Raw genomic sequence first — 24,642 nt, forward strand, 5'->3', positions numbered from 1 at the left:
AAATTCAATGGCAATCCATCAAAGTCTCGGATGGATGGACAGAAGGACTAAACAGCCGACATTGCCATCCCTAGAGTCCTGCTCCCAGTGGGGCTGAATATTACACATCAACTGCATGTAGCCACAACCCTACGACAGGAGAAACCTTAAAGTGGAGCATCTATTTTGGTAACACAGCTAGAAAACTAACCCTGCTAACGGATTCCTAGTTTCCACAACTTCCAAGTTCAAGTGCAAACTGAGTTGATAAGCCATGAGCAAACTCTGCCCTACTGCATCCACCAGTGTTTGAGAAGGAGCCACTGGGAGGGAGCTAGAAGCAGAAACTAGAAGCTAGAAGAAACAGCACCAGTTTCACCTTCAGGTTCAACCTCTCTCTCTGCTGGGGGGAATAGAAGAGGTGGTAGTGGTAGTGGGTGGTGGGCTGGGTTGGGAGGGCAGATAACTTGCTCTGCACACCACAGGGACCCACTCAGGGAGTTTATCCAGACATATTCATTCTTGGAAAACGGTCATTTGGGCCTGAAGACGGTGTTTATAAGGGCTGTTATGCCGTTTCTTCTTTATAGAGGTTGGGATGGGGGGCATCTGTGCAGTCTCATGACAGTGAGTGTGTGTGTGTGTGTGTGTGTGTGTGTGTGTGTGTGTGTGTGTGTGTGTGTGTGTGTGTGTGTGTGTGTGTCTGTGTGTGTGTGTGTGTCTGTGTGTGTGAACTAGAGAGAGAGAGAGAGAGGAAGAGAAATAGCATGTGCTTGAGAGAGGTAAAGAGACAATGAAAGTAAGGAGAGAGAGCTTCCTTCTAGGCCTGCCGCTGGCTGGTTTTAAAGCCTGGTTAAGAGGCCATTTATTGGGCCCCAAAAATCCTCAGCCTCCAGGAGGTAATTAGCCATTAGCGGATCATTGCTAACACTTATCGAGCGCAACCTTCACAAGCGCAATCATCTTAATACGGTCAGTGGAATGGCAAATGGCAACTGACTGGCGCCCTTTCAGAGTTCTCTCCGATGAGGCCGGGCTGCAGGGTTTATTGTTGCAATAACATGGACCCCCTCCGTTTCCTGCTTAATTGTAGGCTATCGACAGTCATTTACATGGCTGGGTTAAGGCGGCTTGATAAATACGCCCTTGCCTATTTGCATAGTGCACGAGGCCAACCCCATCCATCCCGCCCACACTACTGCCACTGAGCAGGGGTGTCGCACCAAATTCTGGGCACTGGGTACTTTAACTATTGATAGCAGATATACAAGCTCACAGCGCAGCACCGAGTGCAGCGCTTGCGAGCTTGTAGATCTGCTATTTTTGAAAAATCGTGAAAAAATCCTTCTATGTTTTTCATTTTTTTTTAAAACATATGTTTCTATAGGCATGTTTTCACTACAGTTCCGGAATTTTTCCTGCAAAATAATTAGCATAATGATTTTCAACTTGCCGGGAGTTTAGTTTTTTGGGTGTTTTCACGTAAGCAAAAATGCTGGCATAGCCATAAAATACCTCGTTTTCACTAAAAGTTGTCGCGGTATGAAAGTCAGTGTTGCCAGACTTTGCGAGAGAACTAAGCAACCAGGTGTACGAAAATAATCCCCAAAAAGTGATATTATCTAGGCCACACGAGCACTTTAAAACTACACGCATCAGCTAATTGAAAATTACCGATCTACAAGCTCACAACAAATAAAACGAAACCAGCAACTATCATATACAAGCAACTTTACGGAAATGAAGCCCAGAGTCGCTTATAATTAGCAGACATGGCAACACTTGGACTGAAAGACCTGAAGAAAAAAAAGAAAAAACTCTCCCCAGTTCGGTGCGTTGAACTGCGTTCACTGCGGTGGCATCGTTGACTGTCCTGTCTCTTCTCTCTCTCACTCTGAACGCTACAAATGGATTTACTAAAACAAAATATTCTTCATGCTCAGCAACAACAACACATAAGGTCTGTTCAGAAAGGATCTCATCTAATGCAACGTGTTGCACCTGTGGGCTTTAGCTGTGGTCTGTGGACTCGCTCGCTGCTCAAAAGACTTTTAGGCTAATCATCACACGACAACGACGATAAACTAATGATGCACCTTTTGTTGAGAACAGCTTCTTTCTTTCGGAACCTCTCCAGTCCCTCCGCAGATAGCGGAGGAAGAGGTTCCAAAAGGAGCTGCCGTTAAGAAATCAATGGACTTTTGCAGGAAGCCAGCCATGGTCACAATGCGACTCTACTCTTCTATTGCCTAAATAATTATATCCCTAATGCAAGGTGAAGCTGTATTATATTTCTACTGTATATCCCATTCACATTCAGATCGTTTTCAATCCCAAATACAATGCTTTAACTGTTATCATTGGCTCCTTACGCACCTGCTTGTCAAAAAAACGTCAAAAATAACGGTATGCGTTTTCACAGAAGGGAAATTTCTATTCTCACGGTACTTTCTGCAAAAATTACTAGGTATTTTCCCGTCAAATTTCGGCCCCCAAAACTAACGGAAGACAAAATAAGTGGCCGTTTTCACATGGCGTGAATTTCAAAATTGCCGTCATTTTGGAAAAAACTTCCAGAAGTTTGACTCAGTGAAAACGGGGCTTATGTCAGTGGTGCTCAAACTTTTTCATGTGAAGGACCCCCAAAATGAATTTGGCCACAGACCTCCATCTCAAAATATTAGTTCCAGGGACCCCACACAAGCAAAACTTAAGTGAAAAAAATGCATATATTCAAAGATTTGCACCCATTTTCACAACTTTTCAAAATTAACAGATCTATACAAGCTTGCAGCGCGGCACATCTGCTATTTTTCAATAGCTAAATAATTAAGGCCCCTCCATCTTGGGCCCTAGTAACTCAGTCCCACTCCCCCCCACCCCTTGTGACGCCCCTGCCACTGAGACCGACAACAGAGGGAGAGGAGAGGAGGATGGAGGGGAAAAGAGAGATGGATGGTGTGCTTCTGCTTGGTTTATCACACTGAGCTGCTTAATGGTCGCAAGGGCTGTGAGGCCAAAGGCCCAGATCAAAGAGAGGGTGTGTGTGTGTGTGTGTGTGTGTGTGTGTGTGTGTGTGTGTGTGTGTGTGTGTGTGTGTGTGTGTGTGTGTGTGTGTGTGTGTGTGTGTGTTTGCCCTGGGAGACTTTTCCCCCCCTTTTCTCTAAAGCACGAGTTTAGAGACATCAGCCAAGTTTACTTTGCACAAGCCGGCCCGTTGGGTAAGGAAGGAGGGGGCCTCTGGAGGTGGGAGGAGTGGGTAGATGTTGAGGTAGTTTAGGAGGTTGAGGGGGGATTGGGGGGGGGGCTGAAGGGGATCTACACTAACCCCCTAGGACAAGGTGGTTGCACGAGGCCAGGCAGAGAGAGAAGGGGGGGCGGGGGTGTCTGGTGGGTCAGCCACTCTTTGTCCCTTGTGGGTTCCATTGTGGGTCAGTTCCAAGGACCCTATGAGTTTGTGTGTGTGTGTGTGTGTGTGTGTGTGTGTGTGTGTGTGTGTGTGTGTGTGTGTGTGTGTGTGTGTGTGTGTGTGTGTGTGTGTGCGCGCGCGTGTGTGCGTGCGCGAGCGTGTGCGTGCGTGTGTGCTAGCCTCTCACCCCTATACTCCACTCACCACCAGACTACAGTATGTGCTTGCATTCCAGCCCCGGCCGGCCAGGGACAGGCAAGGCGGACGGACATCCCCTAACAGGCCGTGTCGGCCGGCGGTGCTGGGGCTGCTAGCCTGTAATTAGCTCGGACAGCTCAGGCTTGGAGAGAGGCAGCCAGGCTACATCATAATGAGCTCAGCTGGGATTAGGAGGACAGGGCAGTAAGGGGGATGGAGGTTGCGGTGATGTAGGAGGGAAGGGGAGTACCAGAGTCTTGGCCCCCGGTCTCCTGCAGCATCACAGAAGGGCCAGAGGGGGCGAGGTGGTTGGGAGTGTGGGGGTTGTGGAGGTGGGGAAGGGGAGAGGAGGATGTGAAGAGAGATGATGGGAGGGGAGTGTGTGTGTGTGTGTGTGTGGAAGGGGGGGGGGGGGGGGGGGGACACTAGAGGAGAGGAGAGGAGCTCTAGGCCAAGGGTAGTGTAGCTTATTGGAGGGCCAATGGCGGTGAAAGCAGAAAGTTAGTGATGGGTTTCACGATATCAAACAAGACATTGTCCCGCTTCTTTCTGATAGAGGGAAGAAGGGAAATATGGAGGGAGGGAGAGAGAGAGAGAGAGAGAGAGAGAGAGAGAGAGAGAGAGAGAGAGAGAGAGAGAGAGAGAGAGAGACAGACAGACAGACAGACAGACAGACAGACAGACAGACAGACAGACAGACAGACAGACAGACAGAGAGAGAGAGAGAGAGAAAGAGATACAAAGAGAAAGAGATGGACAAAGCAAGCATGAGTGTGAGACAGAGTGCGGTGCCAAGACATGGGAGAGAGAAGAGAGAGACACACAGAGAAATGTAGATATTTAATGAAGTACCCCACCCACTCACAGAAGCTGTAATTAACACAGTCGCCCAGGTTGCCACTTTGGGCTGTTAACAAGACTACCACAGCTGCCATTCACTCGCACTCACACTCTGCATGCCCTCTGTGACACTCACCTCAAGACACTATCGCCTGCGATATTAAACACGTGTACCTAATTCTATCATTAACAAAAGTGGCAGAAAGACGCAGACATTTCACAAAGACACAGCCAGGAACGTCCAATAATGTGATTATTTCACCTCTCGACCCCACCCCCCCTCGACTTTTCTCCGTCCCGCACTTTTAAGTGTGAATCTTCAGGCGGCCAATTTTACAAATGAGTAAGAAGCCTAATGATGTGGTGCGGGCCCCCCGCTGACTGGTAATGAGGAGGAGGGGCCCGGCTGATGCTGGGAGGCTGGGAAGGGCACGCGCACATTTTAACACCCGCAAACTGTGGGGGACAGGTCGAAGGGGGAGACGGAGAGGAGGAGGCAGTGAGAGTGGGTCTCAGTGTGTGTGTGTGTGTGTGTGTGTGTGTGTGTGTGTGTGTGTGTGTGTGTGTGTGTGTGTGTGTGTGTGTGTGTGTGCGCGTGGATGTAAAAGAGAGAACAAATCGTTGTTGTCTGGTGGGAACCTTGCATGTCCAAAACCGTTCATTTTGTATTTATCATTTTAAAAATGATTTTAAATAGTGAAAATAGCCAATCTACAAGCACACAACGCCTCGCAGCGCAAGGCGTTGTGTGCTTGTAGATCTGCTATTTTCACTACTTTTGTGCGGCACCCTTGTATGATGAAGTAGGGCTTTAACTTATAAAAGAACATACTATTTTGAAACTTGGAGATACAAGGTTTCTGCCCGACAGTGACTAAATACAGTGTGCAGGTATGTAGATATTTATTGCGACCGTCAGGGAGCAGTTTACTATGAAAACCTCCACCGGCCGTCCGTCCGTCCGTCCGTCCGTCCGTCCGTCCGTCCGTCCGTCACACGTCACACGTCACACCTTTGCCCTGCTCATATCTCCGCATCAGTATGACATCACACCACATGTGTACACAAACCTTTGTGTACGTTGCTGTGGCAACAGTCTGTTGTTGCTGGTCTGTTAGTGTACGTTAGCAACCACCTTAGCAACCATGGTTTTACCCTAGCAACCAACTGTTTACCCTAGCAACCAACTGTTTACCATAGCAACCATGTTTTTTTACCCTAGCAACCAACTGTTTACCATAGCAACCAGATACGCAGAGCAGGGATCTCCATATATGGGCATAAACAGGTGACATCACACTGATGTCAGATACTCAGAGCAGGGATTTCTCCATAATATATGGGCATAAAAGGGATTCTGTTAGGGATCTCCATATATGGGCATAAAAGGGATTCTGTTAGGGATCTCCATATATGGGCATACAAGGGATTCTGTTAGGGATCTCCATATATGGGCATAAAAGGGATTCTGTTAGGGATCTCCATATATGGGCATAAAAGGGATTGTATCCCAGATGATGCCCTGTTAGGAGATCCACACTAACAGAATCCATATATGGTCCTACCGACAGCTGCTATAAGCCAACCCTGGCGATAAGGTCTGAGTCGAAGAAATGCTTCTTTCCTGGCAAGAATTGCCCCTTTATACTGTAGGGCTCGTTTGTGTATTGTATGACATCACGCCACATCATCGGCTGAGGACTGTGTGATGTCATCATATCTCCATATATGGAGACATAAGTTGCTCATGCCCAAATATGGGCTGGTGAGGTCAGACTTAGTGTGATGCGTAGGTTATCTCCATATATGGAGATTCAACTTCAATGAGTAACCATGGCAAACTGTCAACTGCCCGTATGTCTTGATAATTGGTAAAACAAACTTTTGGCCTATTTGTGGAGATAAGCGACCAACGGTCGCTTATCTCCCGATTAGGGAGTCTTACTGGTATCACAATGTGTGAGACAAATGTGTGTGTGTGTGTGTGTGTGTGTGTGTGTGTGTGTGTGTGTGTGTGCGTGCGTGCGTGCATGCGTGCATGCGTGCGTGCGTATGAGTGTGAATGAGTGAGACGTGTGTGTGGCATGCAAGGCATGAATGTTTGTACAGTATGTACATGTGTGTGTATGTGTGTGCCTACATAAGTGCCTGAATGTGTTTGCGTGCACGTGTGTGTGTGCGTGTGTGTGTATGTGATGTGATGCATGTTCCATGAGTGCAGCAGGTCAGTGAGAGAGGAGCAGAGAGCGTACTTGTCTGCGTTGAGTTTCCTGGAGAGGCGTTTGAAGTGGGTCAGTTCGTTCCACACAGCATCGCTGTCCTCATGTCTGAGCTGCCATGGCTCTGCACGCTGACTCTTTACCCTGGGCCTGGACACACACAGAGCACACACACACACGACAGAATTAAACACAAACGAGCAAAGACATGCACATGAATGAAACAAATAGAGACATTGACAAGCAGACAAAGAGAAATGCAATAACAGTCTCACGCAAAAAATAAAACACATATGTACAAAATCCTCTGTGTTAATTAATTTGTAACTCTGACTGTGTACAAATGTTACTGGTCCATTTAGTGACCTTTTCCAACACTCAAGAGTTAAATTAATACCCATGGCTTACAGCAGTGGTTCCCAAACTTTGAAGCTCGAGACTCAAAAGAGAAATTTGTAGACCCGAACTTGTGAAAATAGCTGATCTAAAATCTCACAAGAGCTTACTATTTTCACAACTTTTTTATTATTATTATTATTTTATTAATGTAACAAGTTCTTTTGAGAAATGTTTCTACATATACAGTACATGCATTTTGTATCTTCTTGAAATAATTTAAAAGGATTAGGTGGGAAAAAAAGGGATATTTACTTGCAAGCCATAAAAAAGGCTCCATGACCCAAAAATAGGTCCCGACCCACTGTTTGGGAGACAGTGGCTTACAGTGTGCACACACGCGCACGCACGCACACACACACACACACACACACACACACACACACACACACACACACACACACACACACACACACACACACACACACACACACACACACACACACACACACACACACACACACACACACACACACACACACGCAGACACACAGGGGAGAACAGTTAGCAGTGTTACACATGTACTGTACCTCTCTGCCTCTGGCTAACCCACATGGGGTGTTGAGGCCCCTTAGTCTCACCCTGCGTTTGTTATTCAGCCATTTTTAGCGGTATTCAAATGAGCAGCCTTGACTTTGACATTTCAGTGCCAAATCATGTACATGCACGCACACACGCACAAACACACACACACAAACATATGCATGTCAGTGAAAGCCCAGGGCACTGCCCGTGTGGCGGGCCAACAGAGCATTCCCTATGTGCCATGCAAATGTAAATAATGGCAAAAAGCACACACATGCATAAAACACAAATGAGGTCGTTCAAATGTGTGCACCTCACTTATGAATACGTAATGGCACTTTTCGCACAGTGACTGGCCATCATTGAACTTTTCTCCCTCAACAAGCATGCAAGCACATGCACATGGGTGTGTGCGTGCCACACACACACACGCACACGCACACACACACACACACAATATTGGCACCCTAAGCATCGCTCTACCTCATCAATCAGTCTTAGCCTATAGCTCACCTCTCCGAACCACTCAATTCCAATTAGTTCTTCATTTGTACGCTAAAATGGTTTCTAGTGAGAAATCCACACTGGTTGCAAAGTAGCAGATTAGAAAGAGAAAATGACATTTTCTTGTCACACGCACAGACACCAACAACACGCCGACCCCTTCACGCACAGACACCAACGCACTGACCCCTGCCTTCACACACACAACCCGACCAACCCAAACACACTCATACACACCAAGCACTTCCACTAGTGCGCACATGCACACATGCACACACGCACACACACACACACACACACACACACACACACACACACACACACACACGTTTCTCATTTTGTCCCAATCAATGAGGAAGAGGTGTGGAAATAGATTGTGAGGGTCATTGGAATTGCGGAGGGCTCCTTTTCCCGTGGTCATTATTGGATGAACGGACGCAGACGTGCTACGCTAATACTACTTAAGCCCTGGTTCCTGGGAGCTGAAGGAGCTAACCGAAGAACGGCAAATGTTTTCATTTAATACCGCTAATGCCCCTGTGAGCAATTTGGAGCTCTTGAACTTCTTCAGTCTTTCTGTGTGTGTGTGTGTGTGTGTGTGTGTGTGTGTGTGTGTGTGTGTGTGTGTGTGTGTGTGTGTGTGTGTGTGTGCATATGTGTGAGCTGGTGTGTGTAGCCTTGGGTTACTTTCTCACAGTGTGAAAATGCTACTTAGCGGATCATCTAGGATCATCTTGGCGAACGAGTCACAGAGACTGATACAGTTATTTATGCCTTTCTAAGTGGGCCGGGTGGTCCACCACTCACACCTGTATTAGTCTTTATCGAGGCAGAAAGGTATAGAGTGTGAATGCTGAGAGGGAGACACTGTAGGGGGAGGAGCAGCGGAGAGACTGCTCTGTTACAGTAGAGGGGAGCACACACCGGACGCGGGCAGCTGCGCAGCGTCGCATCTCAGTATTGATGTGCGTGAGGTGCCGCGCGGTAACACAAACTGGATGCGGTGCGCATCCATTTCCCCTGATGGGGAGAACATTTTCGCCGTGCGGCAACACTGGAAAAATAGTGGCGTATCGGTGCGGCAGGCGAGGCGGCAGACCCACCGCGCCTGCGTGCGTCAGACCCTGCCGGTGTGGGTTAGTTCACTGAAAATAATGGGGGCGGCTGTTTTGACGGGTGTGTGCTCCCCTTAAGAAACCATCGTAGGCCATTCACTATATGACAAGGATGGACATGCAGCCCTGGGGACCCATCCCATCCCAAGTTAACACACACAGAACATCTTTGAAAATAAAGTCACTCTAAAGCTCTGGAAGTTTTAAACATGCGGGAGGCAGAGCTGTTGAATACCCCCCCCCCCCCCCCCAACACACACACACACACACACACATAGTACACACACAGCCTCCGCCTCGTTCTTCCTCCCCCTACGGTATTCTAGTTTCCATTATTAAGCAGGGGGAAATAGAGAGAACTTTTGCGTGCGGCTGAGGCTAATTGCTCTGATTCGGGGGGAATCTGTTTATGGCCGCAACTTTGATCAGCGCACAGATGCTTTAATAACCTTTAATTTTATTTACTCACTCCCCATCATCCCCAGTCTGATTAAAAAAACTATTTCCCCCCCCCCCCTCTCTCTGCCATATTCTAATATAAATAAGAAGTTGGTATTTTCCCCCCGAATCCATGCCTTCTCGGTGTTTTGTGCTGTACTGGGGCGGAACTGGGACATAATGGTGAGTGACAGGTAGGGGTTTGGCCAGGAACGGAGGCCGACGCCCGCATCTTTGCATACTGATGAGCGGAACGGGCAGTGTGGCTGCTGGCCAGTGATTGGCTGTGCTTAACACCTATCTAAACAGTGTCAGTGGCTAATGCTAAGAGCTTGTATGTGCTAGAGAGAGGATGAGCAAGGTGGTCCAAATGTGTGTGTGTGTGTGTGTGTGTGTGTGTGTGTGTGTGTGTGTGTGTGTGTGTGTGTGTGTGTGTGTGTGTGTGTGTGTGTGTGTGTGTGTGACACAAATAAATGGCAGGAATAATTTTGAGTGACTGGCTGCTACCAGCAATCAATGAAAAGGGCAAGGTTGCCTATTCACTTCCTGAGTAGATCCTGTATGGATATTTGGATGCATTTCCTGTCATGCAGCACACCGTTTCTCTCCCCCATATGATTAATGTGCTATGCAGTTAAAGTTTGACAACAGCCATCTCTCGTGAAAGTGAGATCGACAATAACCTTAGCAGGGAGCCCTGATCTTTTATTTGCTTGGGAATATCCTCCGTGCGAATTTGTCATTATGAAACATAAAATTATATTTTCAACATGTGCTCCACACTCTTCTGATAACCTGTGAACAATGGTGTCTGTCTTTTTGTACCCACTGTCTCAGACACTTGCTTCTGAGTTGAGCCGAGCCAAGTCGAGCCTAGAGTGGAGAATAAGCAATAATGTGCTCCACTCCTCTCGTCTTTTCTCCTCCTCTCTTCACTCGCTCCCACTTTCACACGGGCTCACATTGCACTGCTGTTTTCTTTAATTAACCCAGAGAGAAAACAGCTGACGGGGTCAACACTTTACTCCCGAGAGAGGGACGCAGAAAGTAGGAAAAAAGATGGGAGAGCTGGAGAGGGAGAGAGAGAGAGCGGTTCATGTTAATGACACTTTGCAGGCACTGTTGCCCTTTCTGTGTGATTGCCCCCCACCCCCCCACCCCCTCCAGTGCGTACGCGGGGATCAGAACAGGAAACAGTTCTCTTTCTCTCTCTCTCCTCCACAGGCCTTCTCAGACACCTTGCACGCCCCCCTCAGGACCTGACACCTTCAGTCTCCTGCTCTCACAATCTAATGAACACTCAGGGAATGGAGAAAGTCACAGCAAAGGAACACACACGCCATGTAGACACACACACACGGACACGGACACACACGCACACATGCACACACACGCACACGCACACGCACACGCACACACACACACACACACACACAAGAGGTCACGGGTCCATGCACCCAAACCCACACACTGAGACTCTATCCTAGGCCTGAGCAGATCCAGGTATGACATTTTGACTTGTCTCACGTGTGAGTGTCGAATCCATTATAATTGCAGCCGGTCTCTGGTAAGTAAATCTGAATTGATTTACAGATATGGACCTATGAGGCTTAAAGGAGTAGTTCACTCAATTTGAGTCTCCTTTCGACAGATGACCATAGAATTATTTGCGTAGGAATGCGACGAAAACAACAACAAAAACAAATCTCCATGAATTCAAGGCTTCATCGTAGAAAATATTATTATATGATAAAATTATTTCTATGAACTAAATATACATTGAAATGAAACTTATTTTGGAATTATATATTACAATCGATTACATTATAGCTCATTTACTACAGTATAGACATTTATTCTCGTGCATTAATCTCGTGCATCTCGTGCAGTAATATGCAGCATATCGTCACTGTCGTGCCAAAACCTCGTATCTCCAAGTTTCAAATGTGTATGTTTGTCTGCGAAGTAAAGCCCTGCTTCATCAGACAAAAGTACACAAAAGTAGTGAAAACAGCAGATCTACAAGCACACAACGCCTCGCGGCGCGAGCCGTTGTGTGCTTGTAGATCGGCTGTTTTCACTAGTTTAAATCATTTAAAAAATGATAAATACAAAACAAACGGTTTTGGACATACAAGGTTTCCACCCGACAACGACGATATACTTATGCATATCAGGTACAATGACAAAGCCACGTATCCATTTCTGAGGTCCAACTTTATGGACGTGTGAAGATCACACAATTGGTGCTAAGCCCCTCACCCAAACTGACTGGGCTTAATACCCTGGGACTTCTTTCAAAAGGAAAAAGAGTGAATATATTTTCTCTCTCCCAGACACAGAGAGGAAGAGAGAAAGGAACGGTGGGCCCTGTGAGTATTTGGAGGTGCTTTTCAGAGGGGTTGTAGCGTTTCAGTAGGGCTTTAAACATAAGGACAGGAGAGTTATGTGCTTTTAACCATCCCCTGACTCACCGACTGCTTGGCAGAACAGGCTAGCACAGGCTTTCCTGTGTGTGTGTGTGTGTGTGTGTGTGTGTGTGTGTGTGTGTGTGTGTGTGTGTGTGTGTGTGTGTGTGTGTGTGTGTGTGTGTGTGTGTGTGTGTGTGTGTGTGTGTGCGCTTACAGGTCCTCTGTGCTTTGTGAGCGTGTGCCTGTCTGAACTCCGAGGACCTCCTGTGTTCTCTATCTGTTAGCACACAGTGGTTTAAGAACTCTCCCATATGTCTGGTGAACTCATAAGTCCTGTCTGTTGTTTGACTGCGTTGCACGTGCACTCGCAGGCCCTGTATATTGCATTCATGTTATTTTGCAACCCAAAGACCCCGAGTGTGCTTGCGTGCGTGCGCGTGTGTGTGTGTGCTGAGCGTGTAATGTATTTTATACGTCAGCTCACAGGTCACTGTGTGGTGTGTTAATATCTTCTGTGTCCTCACAGGCCTCGTGTACTGTTCTAACATCAGTTGTCCATGTACCCGGTGGGTGAGTCACTGCTGTCAGTGTACTTACAGTCCATGTGTCTCCTCGGCCTCTCGCAGCTGGTCCCTGACGGCCCGGTAGTTGGTCTGAATCAGACGCAGGCGCTCGTGACGTTTCTCGTGTGCCCTCCTCAGCGCCTCGTTCTCCTCGCTCTGGGGAGGCACAGAAACACAGGCTTTTTTTTATGTTTTATAAAAATGGGGTGATAACTTGAGGCCGCTGCATACTTGTTCCAGAAACAAAGGTCGGCGAGGTAAGAAGAAGAACAAATGACGTCACTGCAGAGGGAACTGACAGACCCATTGCCTCGCCGGAATTCGTTTCAGCATTTCTTGTAGTAAACATGGTGGTAACATTAACAGGGATTGGGAACAAAGTACCAACATCCAAAGGATATTTAGGGATATTCTTGTCCTTCTGCAGTTGGAACACCTGGGATTTGCATGTTTAATGAGCCATTAAGAGATGATCAAAATAAATGTAATCAAAGTGTAAATAAACAATCCCCATTAGTATGGGTAACATGCAGTATTTAGTATCTACTACAGTAAGTGACAAATTACAGATTATTAATTCAATGATGGTATAATAAAGTATAGCTTAATTATTATTTCAGTATATCATTGGCACAATGCACATACTAGGTAAAACATTCAAATTGAATACATTAAAGAATCTGTAGAGACGATAATTTGCTATCTAAATGATTAAATTGAATTATAAATATAGTCCCTAATATATTTCATCATGTATTTATTTATATTATTCTATCAGTGAATGGTATTTACCTAGAGTCTCCTGTGCCGTTTCTGCGACAATAGATAGACCATATGGATTAATAATAACACCATAGCTTATTTGATCTCATCTGCCCTTTTCTCACCTCATACAGTAATGTTATCACCTAATCTTATCCTGTCTGCTCTTCCTTTGTCATCGTGTCCACCCTGTGGAGTCAACAGCCATAACATGGTCTGGTGTAACATGCACCAGGATCAAGGTTCTCTATTACTGGAGATCTAACACCTTTGGTCTGACAGAATACCAGCGGGTTCATGTCGTTCTCTCTCTCTCTCGTTTCCTCTCCTCTTTATGACAAGAGCTTCTCCTCTGACCGAGGGCAACTGAGACATCATTACAGAGTGACATTTACATGACCGGGCCATAGGGGCCAGAGAGGGGGTGGGCAGTGCATGTGCACACTCACACACGGAGGAAGGCACGTGGAGACTTACACAGCAACCAACAAAGCATGCGTGCGCGGACTGCACGCACGCACGCACGCACGCACGCACGCACGCACGCACGCACGCACGCACGCACGCACGCACGCACGCACGCACGCGCGCGCGCGCGCGCACACACACACACACACACACACACACACACACACACACACACACACACACACACACACACACACACACACACACACACACACACACACACACACACACACACACACACACACACACACACACACACACACACACACACACACACACATACACATGATCCTCTCCATTAATTTGACCTTAACCTGGGAAAATAAATTAAGAAGAGACTTTCACTGGGCATGACAAGGAGAGGCAGAAAGACAGAAATGCAGAAACAAAAAGTGAAAAAAGACAAAGAGAGAGGAGGAGGAGGAGATGACAAGAGGAAAACAAAAACACTAAAAGAAAAGGAGAGAGAGTTAGTGATAGTGAGGAAGAGTGGAGTGAAAGGATGGAGAAGGGGGGGGGGGGAGGAGGGGGGAGAGTGAGTGGAACAGTGCAGGGCAGGTTTCTGCTTGAGTGGCCAGGGCTGGAAGATGCTTGTTTACTGCTGCTATGACACGGCTGCCCTGCAGAGAGGGAAATGCGAGCCCTCAGCCCTGTTATTATTAACAAGGACAAAGAGAACAGAGGAGAGAGAGCAGCACACACGTCAACCAGCTACACACACACACACACACACACACACACGCGCGCTCGCGCGCACCGAAGACACACAGGCACTCACGTACACAATCTGCCAATGTGACAAGTATGGATTTTTGGCCGTGCCGTGCGTGCTGCTAGTGGTGGTATATTCACAAAGGACATCTGCAACACATCCTTAGCGCCCGTCAACATCAGCCCCTCTCCTCCTCACCTTCACCCCGCAAACAGGGTCCTCTAATGAAAGAAGTGGGGGGAGCGGCCTGTGGAACCAGGGGCCGACGGGATGGAGGATGAGGGTAGGGAACATCCAAGAGGGGCTGACTTGATTGATTGCAGAGGGGGGTGGGGGGGCTGAGGCCAGTGCGAGTGGCAGGGCATTAGCCACATCATGGCTTTGCCGGTCTGCTTATGGAAGCAGCTCTACTCTTCCCCATCCCTCCAACTCCCCGCCGACCCCCTGGGTAGGCTTGGCTGCGGCCATCAGGCCACAGGCCCTTGCCCACGGCGATCGATACACACCCTTACCCTGGCTGCCATACACACACACACACACACATCTGTGAAGGTTTTCAAGCTGAAAAATAATTACGCTACAGCAGCAGCCACTACCACCAGTGCTGTTTACTTGAAAATCTGTAGGAGAGAAAGTGGGGGACAAACACATACTGTACAGACAAACACACACACACACACACACACACACACACACACACACACACACACACACACACACACACACACACACACACACACACACACACACACACACACACACACACACACACACACACACACACACACACACACGGCCATTATGGCGAGAAGCGTTTATTTGTCTACCACTGCTGTTAGCTGGAGAGGTCAGCGTGTCAACAGTATGAAAGGCTGGCGTTGGCCAATTTCCAAGTCATTCTGTTGTTGGAAAGAGTTGGGCAGGACCAGGTGGACGACAACAGACCAGGAGAACAGAATCAGGTGGACAACAACAGACGGAGAACAGAATCAGGTGGACAACAACAGACCAGGAGAACAGAATCAAGTGGACAACAACAGACCAGGAGAACAGGATCAGGTGGACAACAACAGACCAGGAGAACAGAATCAAGTGGACGACAACAGACCAGGAGAACAGAATCAGGTGGACGACAACAGACCAGGAGGACGGAGTGGAGCAGAGAACCAAAAAAAGGTGCCTTTTCTCCCCAACGTAGTCATTATGGTAACTGATTCATCCCCAAACAAATCTCTATGTATTGTCACTGCTGATGTATCCTGGCTCGCCTGCCAGTGAGGAGCATCCACCGCGAGGATGTAGAGCCTTCGTCCTACTCCTCCCGCCCAACACTCCCCCTGACAGGTGCCAGTCCAGAGCGTAGTGACAAATATCACCTTCCCCACCTGTATTACTTCCCCTATGGGCCAATTATGCTCGCATAGGGCTAATTGTGTTCGTACAGACGCTTGACAAAGCCGGATGCACCGTGGTGAATTCGAAAACCGTAACTCTGCGGTGGTGGGCGGCTACTTTACCACTAACAGACTATTTTAAATAGGGGGGGGTCACGGCACCATGTCTTTAAAGGTTTGACAGTTTTCAGCCACGGGTTTGTGTGTATTGTACTGTGTGCATGTGCAACTAAATTGCATACTGGATGTGTATGTGCAAGTGTGTGTGCTTGTCTAACAGGTTGTTGTTGTTGTGGAAGGTCACAAAGGAGGCAGTGGCAATGGTTGCACAATTGAGACTCTTTTTTCGGAGAGGCCAACAAGCACCACAGCAGAATCCCACACACCCACCCACTTACCCTCCATTTTCTAACAGTTCTCTCAGCAATCATAGAGAGAGGTAGTGGCTGTGTCCATTAGGCCTGGGAGATGTTGACCACTCTGTTAGCTGGACACTACTGTATCATTGGATGTTCTGCTCACACGCTGACACACCGATCAGCAGTTCTAAGAAAACAACTAGAAATCCTTCTAGTACGACTCATACCGTAGCTCTCGGTGATCATGCATTCAGGATAACAGAGATGTTCTACCATCTATATACAGTTTTACTGAAATACAGATGTAAAATATGTGTTTGTGATTGTGTGGCATGTGTGTGTGTGTGTGTGTGTGTGTGTGTGTGTGTGTGTGTGTGTGTGTGTGTGTGTGTGTGTGTGTGTGTGTGTGTGTGTGTGTGTGTGTTGGGGGGGGTCAGTAACATTGGGTCAAATTGTTGTATGAAATGCATACAAATAGGCAGATACCGTATGACAATTTTATGACAAAATTAAACTTTGCAGGAAGAGGTGGAGTTGGAGAGAGAGAGGGAAAAAGAAGGTGAGACATATAGTGTTTTTATAACTGCGATATTATTGAATGTTTTCTTTGCTTGCTATTTATTATGTCCATGAATTAAATACAGAGGGCTTCCAATGTAAAAAAAAGACCGTAAAAGGTCTTATTTGGGATGTTACTTTTAGGCAGGGTGTTCAACTGTACTTAGTGTACTACATTTCAATTGTATTGACTATACTTGTACTGTTCTCCATTGTTGTCTAATAAAATAATCAATCAAAGAGTGATAGTGAGACAGACGAGACAGTGAGCTAGTTAGAGACAGATAGGGTGTGTCTGTATGTAGATTCAGGCCAGTCAGATTAGCTACCTTCAACTGAAGCAACTCCTCTAGGTCCTGAATCCTTTCTTCTCCAACTCTTCCTCCTCCTCTCCTTCCTGGGCCCGTCTCTGCGCTGCCGGCTGGGGACAGAGACCTGGACCGCTGCACAGGTGCACCCTGGGAGTTGCAGGCAGATACAATGGCAGAACAGGGAGTTTAGCTCTTCAACACACTTCGACCGCATGAACAGACGGGGAAATGTGGTGCAACAATTAGCATGTGCGGGAACGCTCACTGAATGCCAACACCACAATTATACATGTTCACATCACTCCCCTCTCACCTTGAGTCAAACACACACACACACACACACACACACACACACACACACACACACACACACACACACACACACACACACACACACACACACACACACACACACACACACACACACACACACACACACACACACACACACACACACACACACGCGCACACATGCTATCAGAGGAATAAGACAAGCAGGAGGTTTGTGTTTTGTGGGATGAAGTTGCAAGGAGAGACAGAACAGCAGCGCAGTTACAAAAGTTGTGCTTCTTCTCTCTAAGTTTGTGTGTGTATGTGTGCGTGTGTGTGTGTGTGAGAGAGAGAGAGTGGGGGGGGGGGCCTTAGTGAGCAGAGAGAGACAGAGACAGAGAGAGAATGGAGGAGAGAAGAGGAGAGAGCGCCAAAGGTTTCTCCCTGCGACTGGCTAATGAGTGTGTTCATTTCCATTTACATTGTTTCTTTGACAATAATGATGTCCCATTAGGGGAGACTAAAGGGGCTATAGATTGTGGAATGTGCCGGGCTTCATTACAAGAGGTGGGCAGGGAGGCTGCTCTAATTGCTCTACCAGGGGCCCCCAGGTTACACTTGATAGGACAACTGGAAGAACCGCCGACCGTGGGGGGGCGAGGGGGTGGAGGGAGGGAGGGAGGGGAGGCGTTCGCTATCGCCAACCCTCCTCTGTTTAAATAAATAAAAAACGAACAACGAAAGAACGAACGTCTGAGCATCGTGCGCTGGGGCCCCGCGCCACGGAGGAAGCAGTGGGAACAATATGCTAGCGGAATATGAATATGAGAGGATGGGAGGCCCCCTGTGGTGCCAGGCAGGCCTGACCAGATGGCAGGCTAAAATCTGCCATGCGACTAAACGCACAATGCTGGTGCTCAGGCTGGAGTGCACGAGGAGTGCTGGGGGAGGAGGGAGGAGGAGGAGGAGGAGTGTGGGAGTTTATGAGAGAGGATGGTGCGTCAACCAGTTTGAAGAAACATCAGCCAAAGTGACTTTGAAGTGCCGCCCAGGACTTAAGGTTGTGCCCTCGATAACGCATATAAGCCTATTATTATTTATAACTATTTCCCACACTTCCTCTAACCAGATGAATATTTGACGTTTCTACTGTATGTTGGATGCACCAGACTAATTTAAAGTGGGATGTGCGCTATCAGAGAAACAAGCACTAGCATTTTGACCTGTCAGCGTGCCATGCATCCTCATCCTCGCGTGTATATGCTCGAGTGTGCGCGTATAGCACATCCAAGAATGTGTGTGCGCACGAATATATGTGTGCGTGTGCACGTGTCTTGCAATGTGAATGTACATGTGCATTTTCAAGTGTGTGGGTGCGCATCTAAGTGTGTGGGTGCGCTTATAAGTGTGTGTGTGTGTGTGTGTGTGTGTGTGTGTATGTGTGTGTGTGTGTGTGTGTGTGTGTGTGTGTGTGTGTGTTCTGGAGCAAGCTCTGCCCACGAGCTACGGTTGACTCCAGTGACCCTGTGCCCTGCTCTGCCACGGTGCCCACGCGGGTGCCAACCGTCTGCTGCAGCTCAGCCTTAACCACTCTGTGCCACTAATTAGCAGATTGATCTGCATATTTCTGATGGCTGGGCTGGCTAAGCGGCTCACACACTCAGCCCACTGTGTGCATGTAGGGAGGAGGAGAGGAAAACATCTTGTTTATAGATAGATAGTCCACTGAGCTCAGACCAGTGGCAGTGTAATCCTTACAGTCTCTCCAGTAGAACTGCTTCACATTGGATGGTGCGATTATTTAACAAACCATTAATTGCAATGTTTTTGGCACTTGAGTCAGACATGGAAGAAGGCCAGGAGTTTAAACTATTCTAAATTAACCTAAAAAAAATGCCCCACCCATTCTTGATAGGTGAAGCTTAGTTTAAAGAAAATTCAAATTAACTAAAAAGACTTAAGTGCAGGTAAATCACCAACTAACAAGTTGACATGCAGCGCAGGTTTGTGATAGATTTGAAATAGTTGCCCATTGAAGGTGTAGTGCTTGGACCATCATCTTACAGGACCACTGGTGGTATTGCACATTTAATCCATTGACTTTGAGTCACAGTATACTTTTGCCATTGGTTTCCATTCATGTCAGGACACTATGAAAAACAAACAGAATTCATCAATGATTTCTTCACCACGAAAGAAATATCAGCCTGGACAAACAGATCATTTTAAGGTCGGGTTTATCCCCGGAGAGTTTGGATAAAATCAAACCGTGTAGATATTCTAAAATAACATGTTCTATGTTTTACAATGTAAAACATACAACTATGCACAAAAGGTTAGGAAACTTAATTCGGTCCGTTATATCTCCCCTTTAATAATACCAATTGGTATTGTGTTTTATATCGTTTTTATTGTTGATTGGTCACCTTTACAACATGGTACAGCTTCTGTTCTGTATTGGTATTTATTCAGCTTTGTTGCTTGGTGCACTGAATGATTGCACTCTCCCACAATAATAAGGAAAAGAAAAAACAACACATATTGGCCATTTTTACACTTTGTTCATTTTAAACTCGATGGCAGGGAAGCCCACAACGTGAGTGAATGCCAGCAGAACAGTATTGCATTTTTTGGGGGGCGCTACCCACACGTTTAGCTGTGCTGCTCATTAATTCCACGAATACCCTATGCATACAAGCTGTACCTCGGTCTAAAGGTGACTAATCAACAATAAAAATGATATAACACAATACCAATCTGTAAAACATACGGGGAAAAAAATTAACAACAGCCTGCCGTGTGTATTCATCCTCTTGGTCTATTACAGTTTACGGTTTACAGTTTAGGCATTTAGCAGACTCTCTTGATCCAGAGCGACTTACAATAAGCAAGGTCAATACAATACAATACTAATAAAATCAGGAGCCAATTTCCTGCCTTTTGTTCCAATTAATAAAATAGATAGCTTTGGTTGTCAGTTCTAACTAATAGCTAATACTTTAGTAATGTAGTGCAGCAGTTAATATACGCTATGTAGATGTGTGTGCATGTGGATGTGTCAGTGCGTTTGTACGGTAGCATGTGATGCACGTTCCGCTCACGACAAATCAAACTGGAATATTCAAGCGATCTCACGGGAAGAGTGTCATTAAATGAGTGTATCCATATTAATTTAGTTTTAAAGGACCAACTCACCTCACTGGTCATAATGATGCATTTTGCATCATATGACCAGTTGTAGCATGCTGAAATACTAAAATATCTAAAAACACAGATTGAACACAAAAAAAACCTCAGGATTGTGTTGATCGTGTCCCAAACAACAATAAAATAAGATCTGGTTGTCCCAGAGGTGAGGTGGTCCTTTAACTCATTGGCCGCCTCCCCCGATAGTCACGAGAAAATTCCAATGTCGCTCCCCGCCAGGCCCGATAGTCCCGAGAATTTGCTTTTATATAATGTAATGTTTAATTACATTATTCTGCAGCCCGTGAAAAAGTTTGAGCTTTCAGTCATATAACGAACCAAAGATATCACTCATCACAGTAAGTGTGTTTGAAAACAAGAGTGTAATAACGTATAAATATCAATAGAAATGAATAAAACTCCCAATAAACCACAGTGAATGCATTTAGCGTGGCAGAGCGCAGCCCGCAGAGTGCAATCAGCGGCACACTGGCCACACGCATGTAAAGGGATGTGGGGCAGGGATGTGCAGAGAATATTTAGAGAGGCAGGGGCTGACATTTCTAAAGGGGCCTTTTGGTGGACAATTCTATTGAATGCAGCCCTCAGGGGCAGGGGCTCAAGCCCCCTTTGATGTCTATGTGTGTACATGCCTGGTGAAGGGGCTGGCAGAAGCGACAACGGAGCAGCTGGATCTGAGACCATTTTGCACAAATCAAACAAAATCCAGTAAAATGTTCACTTGGAAAGCCATGACCTGCCTCATTGGCCAACAACACACAGCTTCATCATAACCCCCAAAGTCTCGACAACAAAATATTATGTCCCAGGCAGCCAGACAACAACGAAGATCAGAAGATCAGATCAGCAGGAGCGTCACAAGGGAAAAGTGGGACGAGTCTGAGTTACTAGGGCCCAAGGTGGAAGGGGCTTCATTATTTTATACTTTTGCTATTGAAAAATAGCAGATCTACAAGCTTGCAGCGCGACACTCGGTGCCATGCTGTGAGCTTGTATATATCTATTTTTTAAATCCCCCTATGTAGAAAATTCATGGGGGGCCCGCAGTGAATCCTTGTACCCAGGGCCCAGCACCGACACCCAGTTGGAACAGATCCTCAGCCCACTACAAAGTGTACAAACACAACGTATAGAAAGCCTGGTGAGGCGAGGCCGAGGTTACAAACAACACAATCACCTACTGGACAAGATGCAGTCGGCCGGTCCAGTCACCACCAACCGATCTTCAAGCCCTGCTACGGGAGTGGAGAGGAGAAAATATCCCCCCCCCCCCGGCGGAGTCCTCAATCAGGCGACCATTGTCTGAAGAAAAGCAACGTGTTGCGTCCATATAACTTCCATCGGTATGTAACAAAACTGGTGAAAATAGCAGATCTGCAAGCACACAACGCCTCGCATCCAAGCGCGACCATGGAGCCTGATGGAGGAGTTGTTCTAGGTGTATTATATTCCAGTTATCAGGAAAGGGTCGCGTCCAAACTCCCAGCGGTGGAACAAAAAAAAAGGAGTGAAAATAGCAGATCTACAACGCGTCGCGACAGTGGAATCCAACAGGGAAGAAACGAAAACACGGCGATCGTCATTGTCAGTAAGTTACTGTTGTTTCCATCCTCCTAACCTAAACTAACTGTAACAGTTAGTTTACCTAGGCTAGAAGACTCTTCCTGCTCACTTGGCTGATATGCTCCTGCGTGCGTCCCTATGGCGTGCACGCGCAATCGCGCATGTGCGCGTGTTTGAGGCGTGCCGCGCAACAAGTCCTTGCAGCCTGAAGCCGTGAAGGAAGGAAACGAGCTCGCGCCTGAGGCAATATCACCACTGGGCGTATGTGATCGCTGCAGTCTGTTCCGCTCTAAAGCCCGCCTACTGTATCCGGTTATGTAACACTCACATGCATGCAAGACACGTTTCCGCATCCGGTATAGACCCAGGCCGGATCACCAACAAGCAGAGTAACTTGATTGCTATCAGTTCTCTACCAAGCCACCGAGGCAAGCCAGTAGTTTGCGCACATCAAGAGAGCTGCTCTCATGCTCTGTCAGAGCATGAGAGCGATTCAATTCAAAGGAACGTTATTGGCATGAGAAAACATAGGCTACTTTTACATCGCCAAAGCAAGTGCCACAAATAAATAAAAACAGTTGAATATGGGGAACATATTTACAGTTATACACATAGGCCTTGCCTTATATAAAGTTATACGTTATAAGTGTGTGTGTGTGTGTGTGTGTGTGTGTGTGTGTGTGTGTGTGTGTGTGTGTGTGTGTGAAAATGTGATCTGTGCAAAATAAAACACTTGAATGCTGAATAAAAGGTAAAAAGCTTATTTATATTTGTGTGAAGTCAGTATGACGCCCTAAGGGCAAGAGGTGACCTATTACAGCCCTATTACACTATTCCAGTTATTGCCCTATTACACAATTACACTTATTACACTAGTAAACTTATCTGATAAGTGCCTGACGCCATAAATACAAATATCAACTGAATTATCCACTTGAAAAGCGATCGATCACAAAAAGGTCAATATCTCCAGTTTTATCAATTAGAGCTGGATTTTGGTCAAAAATGGCTATTTTGAGATGGCTGCAACTATAGAAAAAAAAGCTTTTTATTTTATTTTTTTATTTTTTGGTGAGACTAGAGGTTGTCTTCTTTCTTTTCAGGTACTGTAAGACATTGTCGAAAAAACACAGAATTTAGGAAAAATGTCAATATAAAAAAAATATATAAATTTTTTTATTAAACAAAATGGCAGGAGAGCCATACAGTCAATGTTAAAATGGCGGCCAATGTGTTAAGCTAATCCTAACATAGTTAAGTGTATCTGAAAACAGTCAGGGAGCAGAGAAGAGATGCTAAAGCATGCTAGCCTGACTGCAAGCGTCAGTCTCTTCACACACTACGTTTCACTTCGTTTTGGGAGAGAGTCTGATCCTTCAGGCAGAGATTCCACTTCAGCGGGGGCGGGCTAAAGCCTATTGACGTCACACACACACACACAAACACACACACACACACACACGCTTAGAGCCCCCGACGGCGACGTGGCATGACATTGCAAAAATACGTTATTTCTAATAACATATCATATGATTGCATGTTTACGTTAGTGCAAAATGGTATTAAAAAGTAATGAAACGGCACTATTGTATAGTTTAAAAGAATTCGAGTCGAGTCTGACTCCGCCATGACAGTTTTCACGGACCAATCAGAGTCCACTAGCGACTCTAACGTGGGCAGAGGACACCAATCAGAGTCCACTAGTGACTCTCACGTGGGCTGAAGGGAGGGGGCTGGGGGGGGCTGGGACCGGACCAGCCTTAGGAATCCACCAGACGCCAAACCACGTGCCCCAAGCATACAACCCTGATTGGCCCATTCAATTCGCCCGCTCCTCGGGCGGAGAAGAAATAAAATATTAAATCTCCGGGGTCAGTCCACACTACACACCACCCACCAACAGGGGGTGGTAATGTGCGGACTGATTTATCAGGCTAATTGCATGCCTGTGTGTGTGTGTGTGTGTGTGTGTGTGTGTGTGTGTGTGTGTGTGTGTGTGTGTGTGTGTGTGTGTGTGTGTGTGTGTGTGTGTGTGTTAGGGCATTCACGAATAGTGATTTTTAGTATTCGAATTATTCTACCTCAAAGTATTCGAATAGTCGAATATTCGACAGGACTGGCCAAACTGTCAAATATTAACTAAGCAAGAGGCGAACAACACCTCGCGTTGCGAGGCGCTGTGAGCATGTAGATCTGCTATTTTCACAATATTTATCTGCGAGAACCAAGTCACATTAAATACCTACATTACAATTCCAAGTGCTTGTCAGATCTCTTCAAATCTCTTTATTTTAGGGGTCACGACCTAATGAGGTTTGAGAACCCCTGGTATAGAGCATTAACAAATTCATCCACCAGGGCCATTGACAACTCATTCTTATGACTTTCTATTTAGCCAAGCTTTATAAACTATATATTTTTTAAAGAGAAAACAATAAAAA

General features: G+C 46.5%; 1 protein-coding gene across 1 annotated transcript in view; it reads right to left on the minus strand.

The window, feature by feature from the left end:
- The window catches only part of cntln (centlein, centrosomal protein), a gene marked incomplete at its 5' end in the record, with an annotated part of 179,643 nt that overhangs the window by 109,112 nt on the left and 45,889 nt on the right, over positions 1 to 24,642 (minus strand). The window contains 3 exons of the mRNA XM_080722659.1: positions 6,679 to 6,795; positions 12,632 to 12,753; positions 17,180 to 17,308. Of these exons, the coding sequence (XP_080578785.1) occupies positions 6,679 to 6,795; positions 12,632 to 12,753; positions 17,180 to 17,308 (368 nt within the window). The remainder of the gene's footprint in view (positions 1 to 6,678; positions 6,796 to 12,631; positions 12,754 to 17,179; positions 17,309 to 24,642) is intronic.

This window comes from Nannobrachium achirus (assembly GCF_963921795.1).
Source record: "Nannobrachium achirus genome assembly, chromosome: 3".
Lineage (NCBI taxonomy): Eukaryota > Metazoa > Chordata > Actinopteri > Myctophiformes > Myctophidae > Nannobrachium > Nannobrachium achirus.